Source organism: Podarcis cretensis (assembly GCF_951804945.1).
Source record: "Podarcis cretensis genome assembly, chromosome: 2".
Taxonomy (NCBI): Eukaryota; Metazoa; Chordata; class Lepidosauria; order Squamata; family Lacertidae; genus Podarcis; species Podarcis cretensis.
Window position 1 is genome coordinate 125,854,517 of NC_137171.1, and position 18,308 is coordinate 125,872,824.

The following is an 18,308-nucleotide window of genomic DNA, read 5'->3' on the forward strand; positions in this document are numbered from 1 at the left end:
GTATGGTCGGCCAGCTGGTGCCGAGGAAGGATAAAAATTTCTTTTTGTACGCTACTACGGCAGCAAGGATTCTCCTAGCAAAGTATTGGAAGACACAAGAGCTACCCACGCTGGAGGAATGGCAGGCGAAAGTGATCGATTTTATGGGACTGGCAGAAATGACCGGCAGAATCCGTGGCCAAGAGAAAGAGACTGTGGAAGAAGACTGGAAGAAGTTTAAAATATACCTTAAGAGTTACTATAAAATTGAGGAGTGCTAAAATGCTAAGGGAAAGGAAGACGTAGAATTACAGCAGTAAATTTTGTTTGATTTAGGTGAAATTGAAAGGGAGAATGAATTTATATTTAATTGGCTAAAAGGGTTGTTGAATAATTGTTAAAAATAAAAGGATGCAAAAAGGGGAAGGTATGGGGAAGTCCGGGAAAAGAGGTTTATGGAAATAAGGTAAAGAAATTATGATTTTATTTTTTTGTGTGTTTGTTTTTATGTTGTTTTTGTGTTTGTTAAAAATTGGAAATCAATAAAAATTTTATTAAAAAAAAAAGAAAAAAAAAGAATGGATATCGTTGGACAACACAGTATTGCTGGATTCTCAGTGGAATCTCGGTTGTAGAACGCTTCGGAAGTTGAACGTTTGGGGCTTTCAAACGCCAAGAACCCAGAAGTGAATGCTTCCATTTTTGAACGCAATTTGTAAATAAAATTATATACAGTGGTGCCTCAGGTTAAGTACTTAATTCGTTCCGGAGGTCCGTTCTTAACCTGAAACTGTTCTTAACCTGAAGCACCACTTTAACTAATGGGGCCTCCTGCTGCTGCTCCGCCGCCGGAGCACGGTTTCTGTTCTCATCCTGAAGCAAAGTTCTTAACCTGAAGCACTATTTCTGGGTTAGCAGAGTCTGTAACCTGAAGCGTATATAACCCGAGGTACCACTGTATTAATAAATTTATCTATATATAAAGCAATTGAAACACTTCCCACTCCTTCCATTCAAACCATTTAAGATTTTTCAGTTTGTGGATTGTAGGGTTTCAACTCTTAAAGCTTTTCCTCCTTGTGAGTCCATTGATGGTTTCTAAGAACATCAGGACTGAAGCTCTATGTACGCTCCATATACGCAAGTGGTTTTTCCTTTTTGAGTTCACTGATGTTTGCTAAGGTTTCCACTTCTATTGACGCTCTTTCCACACTCCATACATTTATTTGCTTGTCCCCGAGTGAGTCTGTTGATGTCGTCTAAGTTTCCTGTGTGTGAAATTAGGGTTCCACTCTGAAAGAAACTCTTTCAACTCTCCATACATTTAAATGGTTTCTCCTGTGTGAGTCCGCTGATGTCTTCTAACATTTCCAGCATTGGTGAAGCCCTTTCCACACTCCTTACATTTAAATGGTTTCTCCCCTGTGTGAGTCCATTGATGTTTTCTAAGTGTTCCACTGCGATTGAAGCTCTTTCCGCACTCGGTGCATTTAAATGGTTTCTCCCCAGTGTGAATTTGATAATGGGTTCTCAGCTCTCTACTATTAATAAAACTCTTTCCACATTCCATGCATTTTAATGGTTTTAACCTTGAGTGAGTCCGTTGATGTCTTCTTACTGCTCCATTAGAAGTGAAGCTCTTTCCACATTCCATACATTCAAATGGTTTTTCCCCTGTGTGAGTCCGTTGATGGATTCTAAGTGTTCCACTACAAGTGAAGCTTTTTCCACAATCCATACATTCAAATGGTTTTTCCCCTGTGTGAGTTTGATGATGGATACTAAGTGCTGTACCAGCAATAAAGCTCTTTCCACATTCCATGCATTTAAATGGTTTCTCCCCTGTGTGAGTCCATTGATGTCTTCTAACATTTCCAGCATTGGTGAAGCCCTTTCCGCACTCGGTGCATTTAAATGGTTTCTCCCCTGTGTGAGTCCATTGATGTTTTCTAAGTGTTCCACTGCGATTGAAGCTCTTTCCGCACTCGGTGCATTTAAATGGTTTCTCCCCAGTGTGAGTTCGATAATGGCTTCTCAGGTCTCTACTCTCAATAAAACTCTTTCCACATTCCATGCATTTTAATGGTTTTTCCCTTGAGTGAGTCCATTGATGTCTTTTTACTGCTCTATTAGAAGTGAAGCTCTTTCCACATTCCGTACATTTAAATGGTTTCTCCCCTGTGTGAGTCCGTTGATGTAGTCTAAGTGTTCCACTACAAGTGAAGCTTTTTCCACAATCCATACATTCAAATGGTTTTTCCCCTGTGTGAGTATGATGATGGATATTAAGTGCTCTACCATCAATAAAGCTCTTTCCACATTCCATGCATTTAAATGGTTTCTCCCCTGTGTGAATCCATTGATGTTTTCTTAGTGTTTCACTGTGCCTGAATCTCTTTCCACAATCCATACATTTATATGGTTTTTCTCCCGTGTGAGTTCGCTGATGTATTCTAAGGCTTCGGTTATTAGTGAAGCTCTTATCACACAGCATACATTCAAATGGTTTTTCTCCAGTGTGAGTTTTATTATGAATATTCAGACTTCTATTCGTACTGAAACTCTTTCCACACTCCAAACATTTAAATGATTTCTCCCCTGTGTGAATCCGTTGATGGATTCTAAGGTAGCTACTCTGACTGAAGCTCTTTACACATTCCATGCATTTGAATGGTTTCCCGCACGTGTGTGTCTGTTGATGTTTTCTAAGTGTTCCACTATCAGTGAAGCTCTTTCCACACTCCATACATTTATATGGTTTTTCCCCTGTGTGGGTTCGTTGATGGTTTCTAAGGTGTCCAATCTGACTGAAGCTCTTTCCACACTCCTTACATTTATATGGTTTCTCCCCCGTGTGAGTGTGTTTATGTATACGAAGGTTTGAACTCCAACCAAAGCTTTTTCCACACTCCATGCATTTAAATGGTTTCTCTCCTGTGTGAGTCCGTTGATGTTTTCCAAGTGTTCCACTGTCAGTGAAACTCTTCCCACACTCCATACTTTCAAATTGTTTCTCCTCTCTCTTTTCACATTCCATGAATTTATATGGTTTCTTTGTTATTCCCATTGGACATGGCCCTCCAGAATTTTGACTGCCTTCTCCATTGTCTTCTTTCAACAGGGAGGAGCAGGGGGAAAGGAAACCTAGGAAGAGAACAAAGGAATATTACACACATCAATTAGCACCTGCTCTTATTTTGATGTCTCGTACATTCTTTCCTGTCCTCCATATGTTCCAAATTTTTAGGAAAGACAGATGAAATAATGTTAACTAATTGTACTGCATCATCATTAAGCATTAATGAAGCAGCATTATCTTAGAATACGGTTGAACTGTGGGGTTTACGTTTTATAAAAAGTGGTTTCTCACAGGAAAGGGAGCTGCTCTATGTTCCATGAACCTGGCCAATATTAATCAGGATCCTAAATTCATCATGAAGTTCTTCATCCGCTGCACTATAATCCTCCACCCCTTGGGCCACATTCTGTCCCCTTCAACCTCTAGATCTTTATTCATCACCTGCATATTCCCTTTGGCCTCAGGAAGTCCATACTGACCATTTTGGGAGACCCATATATAAGTCTAGTGACAAGGCTTGGTGCTTGTGGTCGGTTGAAGGAGTGCTCAGTTGGAGAATGTTCTTGGAGTTGGACCTCCATCTCTCAGCCTTGCATTATTGAATGGAGAGAGCTGGAGATGCAGAAGGAAAGCAGCTGGAGCCTGACCGCTGGGAAGGCCAGATTGAGACACCCACCCCAATTAGGATTTATAATAATTATATGCCATCAGGTCTCGCACCTGCCTCCTGACACTGGCTTATCTTAGTGGAGATTCCCTGTCCAGGCCTCTCTCACTGTTCTTCCTCCTTTGCCCTGGGTGGCCAAGGGCTTCTGGATATTCTAGCTCTGCTCCAACTGGGAATTATTTATTAAATTGTTATACCTCTTTTCATTTGAAGATCAGAAGATAAAAATATGTGTGACACTGAAAAAGGTGAGTATTAAAGGTGAATAACACTGATTGTTGGAAAGAAAAGAAAGAAGATGAAACCCGTGGTGTGTCCTCCTGAACGTAATATAATAATAGTAATAGTAATAATAATAATAATAATAATAATAATAATAATAAAGTATAAAGAAGAAACCAATCTTCAAATCAGTTTCATATTCCCTGGCTGTATTTCTCAGCCATGATTGTGACTCAGAATCTTAGCCACATTTTTATCTAGAATATCAACTAGATCTCTTTGTAATGGGAGGCAGACATCCCTGGGATTTCATCCAGACATTCCTTTAGTGTGGGCAGCAGCAGCGGAGGAAGGAAGGAAGGAATTAACTTTGGGGGCAAACCATTTCCTTCAGAAGGTCTTCCCCAGCGGCCAGCAGGGTTGATAAACTGCTCAGTGTGGACACCTTGGATTTATAGTGTTAGGGTCTGGATACCAATCACAATCCCTGAAGAAATGTCTCAAGAACCCTTAAGATCCAGTTCCATCAACTCCCAAGTAACACTGAGCCCTAGAGGAACCTTCTATGCTGAGTTGAGGCACCTCTGGCCCTCCAGATGTGGTTGTACTCAAAGTACCACCTGCCCAAGCAAGGATGGGCCATGGCCAGGGAGGATGGGAGTCTTATCTGGGGGGGACACACTTTCCCCTTCTTCCCCCTCCCCTGAAATCGCTGAATATCTGTATTTTGTTTCCTCCTTCCTTCGTGATCTCCAACATCTTCCTGATGAAGTCCAACCAACTGCACACATTCCCAAATCATCCTGCACCACTGACTTCCCAAGGCTGCTGCATTGTGTCTAGGACACTGGCAATGGGACAGCACCTTCCACTGGATGAGAGGATAGAGGGTTAAATCAGGGCTGGCCAAATGGGACTCCGCTCCCTCCCCTCCTTGCCCCTCCCTGCATCACCTGCCTGAGGGGGCTGCCTCAGTTTCCCTCATGGTGGAGCAGGCCCTGAGAACAGTCTTCTCTCTCCCCCCCAAAATATAGGAAACATGCCAAAGAAGAGTGTCACCGTGGAACATAACAACAACAATAACAACAACTGGTTGTAAGTCATTTTGGGCTGCCCTGGGCAAGAGAAAGCAACTAATAGATTAAATAAATAAAGAAAAATATAAATAATTGTAATTGCCGTACAGTGGTACCTCGGGTTAAGTACTTACTTCGTTCCCGTGGCCCGCTCTTAACCTGAAACTGTTATTAACCTGAAGCCCCACTTTAGCTAATGGGCCTCCTGTGGCTGCCGCTGCGCCGCCAGAGCACAATGTCTGTTCTCATCCTGGGTTAGCGGAGTCTGTAACCTGAAGCGTATGTAACCTGAGGTACCACTGTACTAATAATAATAAGGCAGGCTCTTGAGGGGGGAACACGGGAACCCACCCATTTCCATAACAATCTTCCCCATCCCTTAAATCCCACAGAGTTAAGAGAACTGATACAGTGGGAATAATGGAAACCAGATGAGAAGGATTTGGGGCCAGGTGTCGGGGGGGGGGGAGCCCTTTAGATGCTTCTCCACAGAAACACAGATGTGTGGGAGAGACTGGAGTTGCCCAGAGAGAAGCCTCAAAGGGGGAAAATAATAAAATGGGCTTCCTCCCTTTCCTCTTTCCCCCCATGGTTGGACTCGCTCTAACAGCCCCCAGCGCCCCCTGCAGCTCCTGATCTGGGACCTAAGGCAGGGCAAGGACTGAGCTTCAGGGGAGGAGAGGGTGGCTGGATCGGGGCTCCTGCTCAGGGATCTCTCCCTGGTCTAGTCCTGGCAGATTCCTGGGCAGGAGGGAGAAGTCAAGGCAGGCGGCCCCCCAGGCCCTCTCTCTTTCTCCAAGATGGCTTCGATCCCTCCCCAGGGATGCTCCCTTCCTCCCTCCGCCCCCCCCCCCCAGGGTCCCCTTTCCCCAGAGGCCCCCCTGGCCGGCTCAGCCTTCCTGCCAAATCTCTCCCCATCCCAGGAGGGAGACGGGGGGGGGGGTCCTCCATCCAGGACTCTCTCGCCCCCATTAACCCTTCTCCCCCCAAAGGGGACCCACCAAGCCAGGATCGCGGCGCCCCAGGGATTCCTGCCAGGGGGAGGCCGGGAGAATGGGGGGCCTCAGCCCCACCCCCAGCCCTGCTTGGGGTCCTCCTTCCCCTTCTCGCCAAGGCGGGGGGGGCAGGGCAGCTGAGCATCTCTCGGCCCCCCAGGAAAGAGAAAGGGGAGTCTGGCGGTGATGCTGCTGCTGCCCAGGAGATCTTGCCAGGTGTAGATCCCTGCAGGTGTTGGCTCCCCCCTTCCCCCCTGGGTCGGGGCCTGGATCGGGGCCCCTGTCGACGGGCCCCAGGGAGGGCGCTTTCCTTACGGGGGGGTCTCCCCTTATCCCCCCTCCTCCCCTATTTCCCCCCCTCCTCTCCCTCTTTACCTCTTGGTCCTCCGCCTCCCTGGCTCCAGATTAGTCCGCTTTCCTGGTCTGCAATAGAAAGGGGGCGGCGGCGACGGGGGGGGGGGCTCTTCAGCGACGCCCCTCCTCCTCTTCCGGGTCTGGAAACTTCCGGAGCGTTTATCAGCGACACTTCCGGTTCCTTTTGAGACGCGCGCATCCCTAGAGCTACGAAATTAGAGCAGCCCCTCCCTGTCTCCGGAGGGGAAGGAGACGGGACGGCGCTGCCTCTGGCCTCCTGCTCTGGGGGCTCCATGGGGACCCGGCCCCCTCCCCCCAACTGCCTCTCCTCCTCACGGGGAGTCTCACTGGGGTCTCCTTCTGGGCCTCCTTCTGCAGGCCAAGCACTCAGCCTGGGTCCTTCTGCATGCAGAGCAACTGCTGCATTGCTGAGCTCAGCCCCCTAGCAGCCAAGCCCCGCTTCAAACACCAGCCCCCCCCCCCATTAAAAGACCACCCCCTGGATTGAGAGGCAGGGAGGGATTCCAGACAGACAGAGGCGCCCTTGCTCTGAAATTCCCTTGCCAGCAGGGAGACTTCAAAAGCCCCCCCCCATGCCTCCCCCTTCCCTCATTTAGCAGGGAGACTTTTCATCTTGTGGTTGGGTCATTTTAAATCCAGTTTTTGTCTCTCTCCCTGCAATTTTAAGCAATTGTGGCTCATATGATCCCTCCAGGGTATTAAGTGTTGTTCTAACCTCCCTATTGCAGGTGGAAAGAGGAATGTGGGGCTTGCTTATAATATCTTAGGGTGGCACGATTAAGATTTGGGACTGGGACTTTCAGATTCAGAGCCGCTTTTTCTTCCAACTACTCGAGGAAAGTATGTCTGAGGTTTATGACAGAAATATAATTATTACGGGTGAATTTAATGGAGTAGTATCACTGGACTATGACAGAACACTGAGGGAAAGTATTTCAGAAGAAGGCAAAATGCCAAATACCTTTTTGATATGGTTACAACAATGGATTTACTAGATCAGGGGTCAGCAAACTTTTTCAGCAGGGGGCCAGTCCATTGTCCCTCAGACCTTGTTGGGGGCCGGACTATATTTCGGGGGGAAATGAGCGATTTTGGCCCGCCCGCAAAGAGGCCTGAAGATGTTTGGCTTTACCTGTCCCAGTTGTCGTCCCAATAGCCCCAGTTGGGCTTCTCCAGCCAGATGCCAGGGCAGGTTGGAGGCTGCGTTGGCCGGTGAAGACAGAAGCAGAAGCCCTGGCGGAGCCACGGACGGAGGCAGGGGAACAGGGGCATTGCCAGAGCATTTACCCACCAACTGCTGCTGCTTCCCAACCCGCAAGCGGCAGCTGCAGCCGCTGAAACAAACCGCCTGAACGCCATGGGAGGAATGAAGGAGGCAGGGGGTGACGAAGAAAGTGCGTGAGGAAGCGGCACGGAGAAGGTGCGCAGAAAAGGAAGGAAGGGCGGACTGAGGGAGAGGGAGGAGGAGCAGGAGGAAAACTCAGCAGCAGCTGGCAGCCAGCGTCACACCCCCTTCCCAGTGCCACCCTTCTGAGGCAGGCACTGTGACGATCTGTGATAAGATCTTAATTGGCACTGGCCAGCTAATTGCTTTATGGCCCCAATTAGCCCCAGTATAATGCGGTCCGGCACACTTCCCAGGTCTCAAGCTGCGCAGACCTTCTGCTCTCCGGTTTCACCTTGCAGAGTAAAAAACACAGCGGATCAAAAACCGTTGCTGTCTGCTTCAGATCCAGACAAACACACGAAGCACCTGTGTGTCCAAATTCATCAGTTCTTTATTGCAGCAAATATTTACAGCTCAGTATTTCTCAGATTCTCCTGGACTGCTAGCATTCATGGCGTCCGTCTCCCTCAGAGACCAAGAGAGAACAACAAGTAGAGCTCCTCCCTCCTTCCAAACGTCAGAATAGGAGGCACAACTCAGAACAAAATTAACCCAGTAAGTTCTGAATCCCAACAGGCACCGTGTGAGGGAGAGGGAAAGAACATGTGTGCTGGCAATCCATGCGGTGATTCCTGGACCGTCCGCAGGCCGGATCTAGAAGGCAATTGCGCCTGATCCGGCCCACAGGCCTTAGTTTGCCAACCCAGATGCTTGGAGATTCAGACCCCCATTAGAACAAGAGTAAACATGTTCTTCTGATTCAAAGGATTCTGCGGGAAGAAGAAACATGATCTGGATATTGAAGGAACTGCCTACAGGATTAAAGACTGTAGAGATCCAGCCAAGAACAATATCAGATCAAAACTCAAAATGGATGATAACGAGGGGTGAAAAGAGTTCATTGTATAGATGGAGACTAAATAAGGGTTTATTTGAAAAACACTGAATTACAACATATTCCAATTACATTAGACTATCCAAAAATGTTAAAAGCATTTGGAAATATAGGGGAGGATGAAACCATCACTTTTACGAAGGATTTCAACCATAAAGAGAAATGTTTTACCTAAGATACTGTTTTTATTCTAAATGATACCAATAATAAATAATACAAGCTTCTTTAACGAATGGCAAAGAGATATTTCATGATTACTCTGGCAGGGGGAAAACACCAAGAATAAAGTATAAAATTTTGATAGATACTAAAAATAGAGGTGGCTTCGCACTGCTAGATTTTCTCCTACGAGGCAGCCTCTTTGTGTTGGTTAAAAGAATGGATATTGTTGGACAACACACTATTGCTGGATTCTCAGTGGAATCTCGGTTGTAGAACGCTTCGGAAGTTGAACGTTTGGGACTTTCAAACGCCAAGAACCCAGAAGTGAATGCTTCCATTTTTGTACGCAATTTGAAAATAAAATTATATACAGTAGTGCCTCAGGTTAAGTACTTAATTCGTTCCGGAGGTCCGTTCTTAACCTGAAACTGTTCTTAACCTGAAGCACCACTTTAGCTAATGGGGCCTCCTGCTGCTGCTCCGCCGCCGGAGCACGGTTTCTGTTCTCATCCTGAAGCAAAGTTCTTAACCTGAAGCACTATTTCTGGGTTAGCAGAGTCTGTAACCTGAAGCGTATATAACTCGAGGTACCACTGTATTAATAAAATTATCTATATATAAAGCAATTGAAACACTTCCCACTACTTCCATTCAAACCATTTAAGATTTTTCAGTTTGTGGATTGTAGGGTTTCAACTCTTATAGCTTTTCCTCCTTGCGAGTCCATTGATGGTTTCTAAGAACATCAGGACTGAAGCTCTATGTACGCTCCATATACGCAAGTGGTTTTTCCTTTTTGAGTTCGCTGATGTTTGCTAAGGTTTCCACTTCTATTGACGCTCTTTCCACACTCCATACATTTATTTGCTTGCCCCCGAGTGAGTCTGTTGATGTCATCTAAGTTTCCTGTGTGTGAAATTAGGGTTCCACTCTGAAAGAAACTCTTTCAACTCTCCATACATTTAAATGGTTTCTCCTGTGTGAGTCCGCTGATGTCTTCTAACATTTCCAGCATTGGTGAAGCCCTTTCCACACTCCTTACATTTAAATGGTTTCTCCCCTGTGTGAGTCCATTGATGTTTTCTAAGTGTTCCACTGCGATTGAAGCTCTTTCCGCACTCGGTGCATTTAAATGGTTTCTCCCCAGTGTGAGTTTGATAATGGGTTTTCAGCTCTCTACTATCAATAAAACTCTTTCCACATTCCATACATTTTAATGGTTTTAACCTTGAGTGAGTCCATTGATGTCTTCTTACTGCTCCATTAGAAGTGAAGCTCTTTCCACATTCCATACATTCAAATGGTTTTTCCCCTGTGTGAGTCCGTTGATGGATTCTAAGTGTTCCACTACAAGTGAAGCTTTTTCCACAATCCATACATTCAAATGGTTTTTCCCCTGTGTGAGTTTGATGATGGATACTAAGTGCTGTACCATCAATAAAGCTCTTTCCACATTCCATGCATTTAAATGGTTTCTTCCCTGTGTGAGTCCATTGATGTCTACTAGCATTTCCAGCATTGGTGAAGCCCTTTCCACACTCCTTACATTTAAATGGCTTCTCCCCTGTGTGAGTCCATTGATGTTTTCTAAGTGTTCCACTGCGATTGAAGCTCTTTCCGCACTCGGTGCATTTAAATGGTTTCTCCCCAGTGTGAGTTTGATAATGGGTTCTCAGGTCTCTCCTCTCAATAAAACTCTTACCACATTCCATGCATTTTAATGGTTTTTCCCTTGAGTGAGTCCATTGATGTCTTCTTACTGCTCCATTAGAAGTGAAGCTCTTTCCACATTCCGTACATTTAAATGGTTTCTCCCCTGTGTGAGTCCGTTGATGGAGTCCAAGTGTTCCACTACAAGTGAAGCTTTTTCCACAATCCATACATTCAAATGGTTTTTCCCCTGTGTGAGTATGATGATGGATATTAAGTGCTCTACCATCAATAAAGCTCTTTCCACATTCCATGCATTTAAATGGTTTCTCCCCTGTGTGAGTCCATTGATGTTTTCTTAGAGTTTCACTGTGCCTGAATCTCTTTCCACAATCCATACATTTATATGGTTTTTCTCCTGTGTGAGTTCGCTGATGTATTCTAAGGCTTCGGTTATTAGTGAAGCTCTTATCACACAGCATACATTCAAATGGTTTTTCTCCAGTGTGAGTTTTATTATGAATATTCAGACTTCTATTCGTACTGAAACTCTTTCCACACTCCAAACATTTAAATGGTTTCTCCCCTGTGTGAATCCGTTGATGGATTCTAAGGTATCTACTCTGACTGAAGCTCTTTAAACATTCCATGCATTTGAATGGTTTCTCGCCCGTGTGTGTCTGTTGATGTTTTCTAAATGTTCCACTATCAGTGAAGCTCTTTCCACACTCCATACATTTATATGGTTTTTCCCCTGTGTGGGTTCGTTGATGGTTTCTAAGGTGTCCAATCTGACTGAAGCTCTTTCCACACTCCTTACATTTATATGGTTTCTCCCCCGTGTGAGTGTGTTTATGTATACGAAGGTTTGAACTCCAACCAAAGCTTTTTCCACACTCCATGCATTTAAATGGTTTCTCTCCTGTGTGAGTCCGTTGATGTTTTCCAAGTGTTCCACTGTCAGTGAAACTCTTCCAACACTCCATACTTTCAAATTGTTTCTCCTCTCTCTTTTCACATTCCATGAATTTATATGGTTTCTTTGTTATTCCCATTGGACATGGCCCTCCAGAATTTTGACTGCCTTCTCCATTGTCTTCTTTCAACAGGGAGGAGCAGGGGGAAAGGAAACCTAGGAAGAGAACAAAGGAATATTACACACATCAATTAGCACCTGCTCTTATTTTGATGTCTCGTACATTCTTTCCTGTCCTCCATATGTTCCAAATTTTTAGGAAAGACAGATGAAATAATGTTAACTAATGGTACTGCATCATCAGCCTTTCCTAACCCTTAATTAAGCATTAATGAAGCAGCATTATCTTAGAATACGGTTGAACTGTGGGGTTTAAGTTTTATAAAAAGTGGTTTCTCACAGGAACGGGAGCTGCTCTATGTTCCATGAACCTGGCCAATATTAATCAGGATCCTAAATTCATCATGAAGTTCTTCATCCGCTGCACTATAATCGTCCACCCCTTGGGACACATTTTGTCCCCTTCAACCTCTAGATCTTTATTCATCACCTGCATATTCCCTTTGGCCTCAGGAAGTCCATACTGACCATTTTGGGAGACCCATATATAAGTCTAGTGACAAGGCTTGGTGCTCAGTTGGAGAATGTTCTTGGGGTTGGACCTCCATCTCTCAGCCTTGCATTATGGAATGGAGAGAGATGGAGATGCAGAAGGAAAGCAGCTGGAACCTGACCGCTGGGAAGGCCAGATTGAGACACCCACCCCAATTATGATTTATAATAATTATATGCCATCACAAAATAAAAAAAATTCCTTCCAGTAGCACCTTAAAGACCAACTAAGTTAGTTCTAGGCATGCACACGAAAGCTCATACCTAGAACTAACTTAGTTGGTCTTTAAGGTGCTACTGGAAGGAATTTTTTTATTTTGTTTTGACTATGGCAGACCAACACGGCTACCTATCTGTAACTGGATATATGCCATCAGGTCTCGTACCTGCCTCCTGACACTGGCTTATCTTAGTGGAGATTCCCTGTCCAGGCCTCTCTCACTGTTCTTCCTCCTTTGCCCTGGGTGGCCAAGGGCTTCTGGATATTCTAGCTCTGCTCCAACTGGGAATTCTTTATTAAATTGTTATACCTCTTTTCATTTGAAGATCAGAAGATAAAAATATGTGTGACACTGAAAAAGGTGAGTATTAAAGGTGAATAACACTGATTGTTGGAAAGAAAAGAAAGAAGATGAAACCCGTGGTGTGTCCTCCTGAATGTAATATTATAATAATAATAATAATAATAATAATAATGTGTAAAGAAGAAACCAATCTTCAAATCAGTTTCATATTCCCTGGCTGTATTTCTCAGCCATGATTGTGACTCAGAATCTTAGCCACACTTTTATCTAGAATATCAACTGGATCTCTTTGTAATGGGAGGCAGACATCCCTGGGATTTCATCCAGACATTCCTTTAGTGTGGGCAGCAGCAGCGGAGGAAGGAAGGAAGGAATTAACTTTGGGGGCAAACCATTTCCTTCAGAAGGTCTTCCCCAGTGGCCAGCAGGGTTGATAAACTGCTCAGTGTGGACACCTTGGATTTATAGTGTTAGGGTCTGGATACTAATCATAATCCCTGAAGAAATGTCTCAAGAACCCTTAAGATCCAGTTCCACCAACTCCCAAGTAACACTGAGACCTAGAGGAACCTTCTATGCTGAGTTGAGGCATCTCTCGTCCTCCAGATGCCCAAGCAAGGATGGGCCATGGCCAGGGAGGATGGGAGTCTTATCTGAGGGGACACACTTTCCCCTTCTTCCCTCTCCCCTGAAATCGCTGAATATCTGTATTTTGTTTCCTCCTTCCTTCGTGATCTCCAACATCTTCCTGATGAAGTCCAACCAACTGCACACATTCCCAAATCATCCTGCACCATTGACTTCCCAAGGCTGCTGCATTGTGTCTAGGACACTGGCAATGGGACAGCACCTTCCACTGGATGAGAGGATAGAGGGTTAAATCAGGGCTGGCCAAATGGGACTCCGCTCCCTCCCCTCCTTGCCCCTCCCTGCATCACCTGCCTGAGGGGGCTGCCTCAGTTTCCCTCATGGTGGAGCAGGCCCTGAGAACAGTCTTCTCTCTCCCCCCCAAAATATAGGAAACATGCCAAAGAAGAGTGTCACCGTGGAACATAACAACAACAACAACTGGTTGTAAGTCACTTTGGGCTGCCCTGGGCAAGAGAAAGCAACTAATAGACTAAATAAATAAATATAAATATAAATAATTGTAATTGCAGTACAGTGGTATCTCGGGTTAAGTACTTACTTCATTCCCGTGGCCCGTTCTTAACCTGAAACTGTTATTAACCTGAAGCCCCACTTTAGCTAATGGGCCTCCTGTGGCTGCCGCTGCGCCGCCGGAGCACAATGTCTGTTCTCATCCTGGGTTAGCGGAGTCTGTAACCTGAAGCGTATGTAACCTGAAGCATATGTAACCCGAGGTACCACTGTAAGAAGAAGAAGAAGAAGAAGAAGGAGGAGGAGGAGGAGGAGGAGGAGGAAGGCTCTTGAGGGGGGAACACGGGAACCCACCCATTTCCATAACAATCTTCCCCATCCCTTAAATCCCACAGAGTTAAGAGAACTGATACAGTGGGAATAATGGAAACCAGATGAGAAGGAGTTGGGGCAAGGTGTCTGGGGGGGGGGGGGGCGGAGCCCTTTAGATGCTTCTCCACAGAAACACAGGTATGTGGGAGAGACTGGAGTTGCCCAGAGAGAAGCCTCAAAGGGGGGGGGGGAAATAATAAAGTGGGCTTCCTCCCTTTCCTCTTTCCCCCCATGGTTGGACTCGCTCTAACAGCCCCCAGCGCCCCCTGCAGCTCCTGATCTGGGACCTAAGGCAGGGCAAGGACTGAGCTTCAGGGGAGGAGAGGGTGGCTGGATCGGGGCTCCTGCTCAGGGATCTCTCCCTGGTCTAGTCCTGGCAGATTCCTGGGCAGGAGGGAGAAGTCAAGGCAGGCGGCCCCCCAGGCCCTCTCTCTTTCTCCAAGATGGCTTCGATCCCTCCCCAAGGATGCTCCCTTCCTCCCTCCGCCCCCCCCCCCAGGGTCCCCTTTCCCCAGAGGCCGGCTCAGCCTTCCTGCCAAATCTCTCCCCATCCTAGGAGGGAGAGGGGGGGGGTCCTCCATCCAGGTCTCTCTCGCTCCCATTAACCCTTTCATGGACTCCCCAGTCTCCCCCCAAAGGGGACCCACCAAGCCAGGATCGCGGCGCCCCAGGGATTCCTGCCAGGGGGAGGCCGGGAGAATGGGGGGCCTCAGCCCCACCCCCAGCCCTGCTTGGGGTCCTCCTTCCCCTTCTCGCCAAGGCGGGGGGGGCAGGGCAGCTGAGCATCTCTCGGCCCCCCAGGAAAGAGAAAGGGGAGTCTGGCGGTGATGCTGCTGCTGCCCAGGAGATCTTGCCAGGTGTAGATCCCTGCAGGTGTTGGCTCCCCCCTTCCCCCCTGGGTCGGGGCCTGGATCGGGGCCCCTGTCGACGGGCCCCAGGGAGGGCGCTTTCCTTACGGGGGGGTCTCCCCTTATCCCCCCTCCTCCCCTATTTCCCCCCCTCCTCTCCCTCTTTACCTCTTGGTCCTCCGCCTCCCTGGCTCCAGATTAGTCCGCTTTCCTTGTCGGCAATAGAAAGGAGGGGCGGCGGCGACGGGGGGGGGGGCTCTTCAGCGACGCCCCTCCTCCTTTTCCGGGTCTGGAAACTTCCGGAGCGTTTATCAGCGACACTTCCGGTTCCTTTTGAGACGCGCGCATCCCTAGAGCTACGAAATTAGAGCAGCCCCTCCCTGTGTCCGGAGGGGAAGGAGACGGGACGGCGCTGCCTCTGGCCTCCTGCTCTGGGGGCTCCATGGGGACCCGGCCCCCTCCCCCCAACTGCCTCTCCTCCTCACGGGGAGTCTCACTGGGGGCGGCAGGGAGGGGGACTCCAGAGGGGAGTGGGGGAAGTGGGCCAAGTTTCATCCACCATCATTTTTTTAAGGGAGGGGGAGGATCTCCTTCTGCATGCCAAGCACTCAACCTGGGTCCTTCTGCATGCAGAGCAACTGCTGCATTGCTGAGCTAAGCCCCCTAACAGCCAAGCCCAGTTTCAAACACCAGCCCTCCCCCCCCATTAAAAGACTTCAGGTAGTTGTTTTTCTCTTTGACATCTGGTGGGAGGGCGTTCCACAGGGAGGGTGCCACCACCGAGAAGGCCCTCTGCCTGGTTCCCTGTAACCTCATTTCTAGCAGGGAGGGAACCTCCAGAAGGCCCTTGCAGCTGGACCTCAGTGTCCAGGTTGAACGATGGGGGTGGAGACGCTCCTTCAGGTATACTGGACCGAGGCCGTTTAGGGCTTGAAAGTGTTGGAATTCAGGCTCGGTCAGAGGTATGTGCCTATCTGTCCAGGCACCGGCTGAATTCCTTTGACCTCCCTCCGGCGACTCCCGGCATGAAAAACACACGAGGTCCGTTCCGGCGATTTTCCTCAGGCTGTGAGAAAAACACACCACTGCATCTCCTCCTCCCTGCTCCCCAGGGAGGGGAATCAGACTCAGACAGAAATGTATCTACATGTCTTTATTTCTGTCTCTCGTAGCCATACAGTCAAAGATGTCTGCTCTCTTCAACAAAACAGAGAGAAACTCGAAACTCCACCCATGTACATCCTGTACAGGTCATATGACACACACTGAGCTCACATCCTGTGCTCAATAAGGAGAATAGACTGCCCCTTTGTTTCCATGGCAACAGTCACAAACATCCTGTCTGGCTTTGCAGCCACAAGCAGCTGACTGAGCTGCTGGAGCCTTTGCTTGCTGCAGCATTGCTGCTTTATGGTAACAGAAAGGTCAACACCAAGACTTTGAATTGTGCTTGGAAATGTACTGGGAGCCAGTCTAGGTCTTTCAGGCTGCCCCTCTCCCGTTAAAAAACTACCCACTGGATTCCCCCGGTAAAATGAGTGCACTAATGACGGACCTTCCAACCCAAGAGGGGGGGGGAGGAGGAGGAGCTGTCAATACTTGTGAAACCAGTTTCCCAGAGGGGAGGCTCAGGAAGAATCTCCTGCTAGGGGACTGGAGGAGTCCAGAGGCTGACTGGGGCCAGGCATAGCTGCTCTTTTGCTCTTGTCTCTTTCCAGCTCAGGGTTTAGTGGTAAAAGTGATATTTCATCCAGAAACGGGTGGATTCCCCCCCTGTCTGCTCCTCCCTCCCTCCTGCTGCATTTGGTTAGTCACCGGGAGCAGAAAGGCACGCTCTGTTTTTCATTTCAGTGTGGATGCAGTCAGCGCCTTGCTGAGCCAGGCAGAGGCCCAGGCCAGAGAAATAATGTGCCCGGCCTTTTATTTTTTACCCTGGGTATAACTGAAGTCTTATAAATAAGTATATAAATCATTTTGACAAAAGTTATGCTGTCAAATAATTTTATTTCAAGGCTTCAACTGGGCCTGCAGATAAAGACAGAGCATCTCCTGCAATTGTGAATATGCAGACCGAGGCCCCCTTTGGAAACGGAGGCCCTGGCCAAGTTGCCCATATGCCCCCCCCCCGGGCTGGGCCTGGATGCAGTTGACCTGAGCAACCTGCAGCCTGAGTTAGTGAGGGTCCATCACCTCCTGGCAAATAGAAGGGTAAGAAATGGAGGAAGTGAGAGATTTTACTTTCTTGGGCTATATGATCACTGCAGGTGGTGACAGCAGTCACGAAATTAAAAGACGCCTGCTCCTTGGGAGAAAAGCAATGACAAACCTGGACAGCATCTTAAAAAGCAGCGACATCACCTTGTTGACAAAGTCCGTATAGTTAAAGCTATGGTTTTCCCAGTAGTGATGTATGGAAGTGAGAGCTGGACCATCCAGAAGGCTGATCACCAAAGAATTGATGCTTTTGAATGGACTGCAAGAAGATCAAACCTCTCCATTCTGGAGGAAACCAGCCCTGAGTGCTCAGTGGAAGGACAGATCCTGAAGCTGAGGCTCCAGTACTTTGGTCACCTCACGAGAAGAGAAGACTCCCTGGAAAAGACCCTGACGTTGGGATGGATGGCACAAGGAGAAGGGGACGACGGAGGACGAGATGGTTGGACAGTGTTCTCAAAGCTACCAGCATGAGTTTGACCAAACTGCGGGAGGCAGTGGAAGACAGAAGTGCCTGGTGTGCTCTGGTCCAGGGGGTCACAAAGAGTCAGACACGACTAAACAACAACATCATCATCAACAACAACATAACTTTGTGTACAAGTGAGCCCAAGGATTTTCCTAGAACAAGATGCCTTCAGTCTTTCTTTGTCTTCATTTAGTAGCAAAAGCTGGCTGGTGGCATTTTAAATATTTTTGGCTAAGCTCAGTAGTAAGAAAATCCGCTTTGCATGCAGAAGGCCCAATGTTCCAACCCTGGCACCTCCAGGGAGAACTGGGAATGTCCCCCATCTAAAATTACAAGGTCCTGTGATGGTGTTTAAGCAACACAACAGGTACAGGGACAGAATTGGGCTCAGAGGTTTCCTGCAGGGCCCACTGAGTTTCTGTCTTGCCCTCCCTGAAAACCTGCAGAACCATTTCCCCCCTAGGTATATTATTCTGGGTCTGCCATACGTCTGGATTTTCCTGAGATTTCAAAGGTGGAATTGACGTCTGGGGGGGGGGGGGGATTTCCAAAAGAAGGCACTTTGTCCTCGATTTAAGACAAGTCAATTGAAAACTCATGGGCTTTTTTTGGCGTTTATTTGGGGCCTTGTCTAAAAAAGAAAAAGTTCTACAATTTTGGGGGGTCCTGGTTTTTACTTTTTGAAATATGGCAACCCTAATTATT

The 18,308-nt window shown here is 47.4% G+C and overlaps 3 protein-coding genes across 3 annotated transcripts in view; all 3 read right to left on the reverse strand.

Moving 5' to 3' along the window:
• Positions 1–18,308, reverse strand: part of LOC307208942 (uncharacterized protein) — an 81,905-nt gene that overhangs the window by 45,147 nt on the left and 18,450 nt on the right. The window lies entirely within an intron of this gene.
• On the reverse strand, positions 535–5,182 carry LOC307210246 (uncharacterized protein). Its single transcript, XM_079965833.1, has 2 exons — positions 5,158–5,182; positions 535–3,123 (listed from the first exon to the last, which is right to left on the reverse strand). Exon 2 carries the CDS (start codon positions 3,044–3,046, stop codon positions 1,304–1,306), a length of 1,743 nt encoding a protein of 580 aa, XP_079821959.1. The 5' UTR covers positions 3,047–3,123; positions 5,158–5,182; the 3' UTR covers positions 535–1,303.
• Positions 8,897–10,757, reverse strand: LOC307210247 (uncharacterized protein). The gene has a single exon (XM_079965834.1). It carries the CDS (start codon positions 10,715–10,717, stop codon positions 9,800–9,802), a length of 918 nt encoding a protein of 305 aa, XP_079821960.1. The 5' UTR covers positions 10,718–10,757; the 3' UTR covers positions 8,897–9,799.

Coding starts and splice junctions, on each gene's coding strand:
- LOC307210246 (XM_079965833.1), bottom strand. CDS start 3,046: ATGGGAATAACAAAGAAACCATATAAATTCATGGAATGTGAAAAGAGA.
- LOC307210247 (XM_079965834.1), bottom strand. CDS start 10,717: ATGGATTGTGGAAAAAGCTTCACTTGTAGTGGAACACTTGGACTCCAT.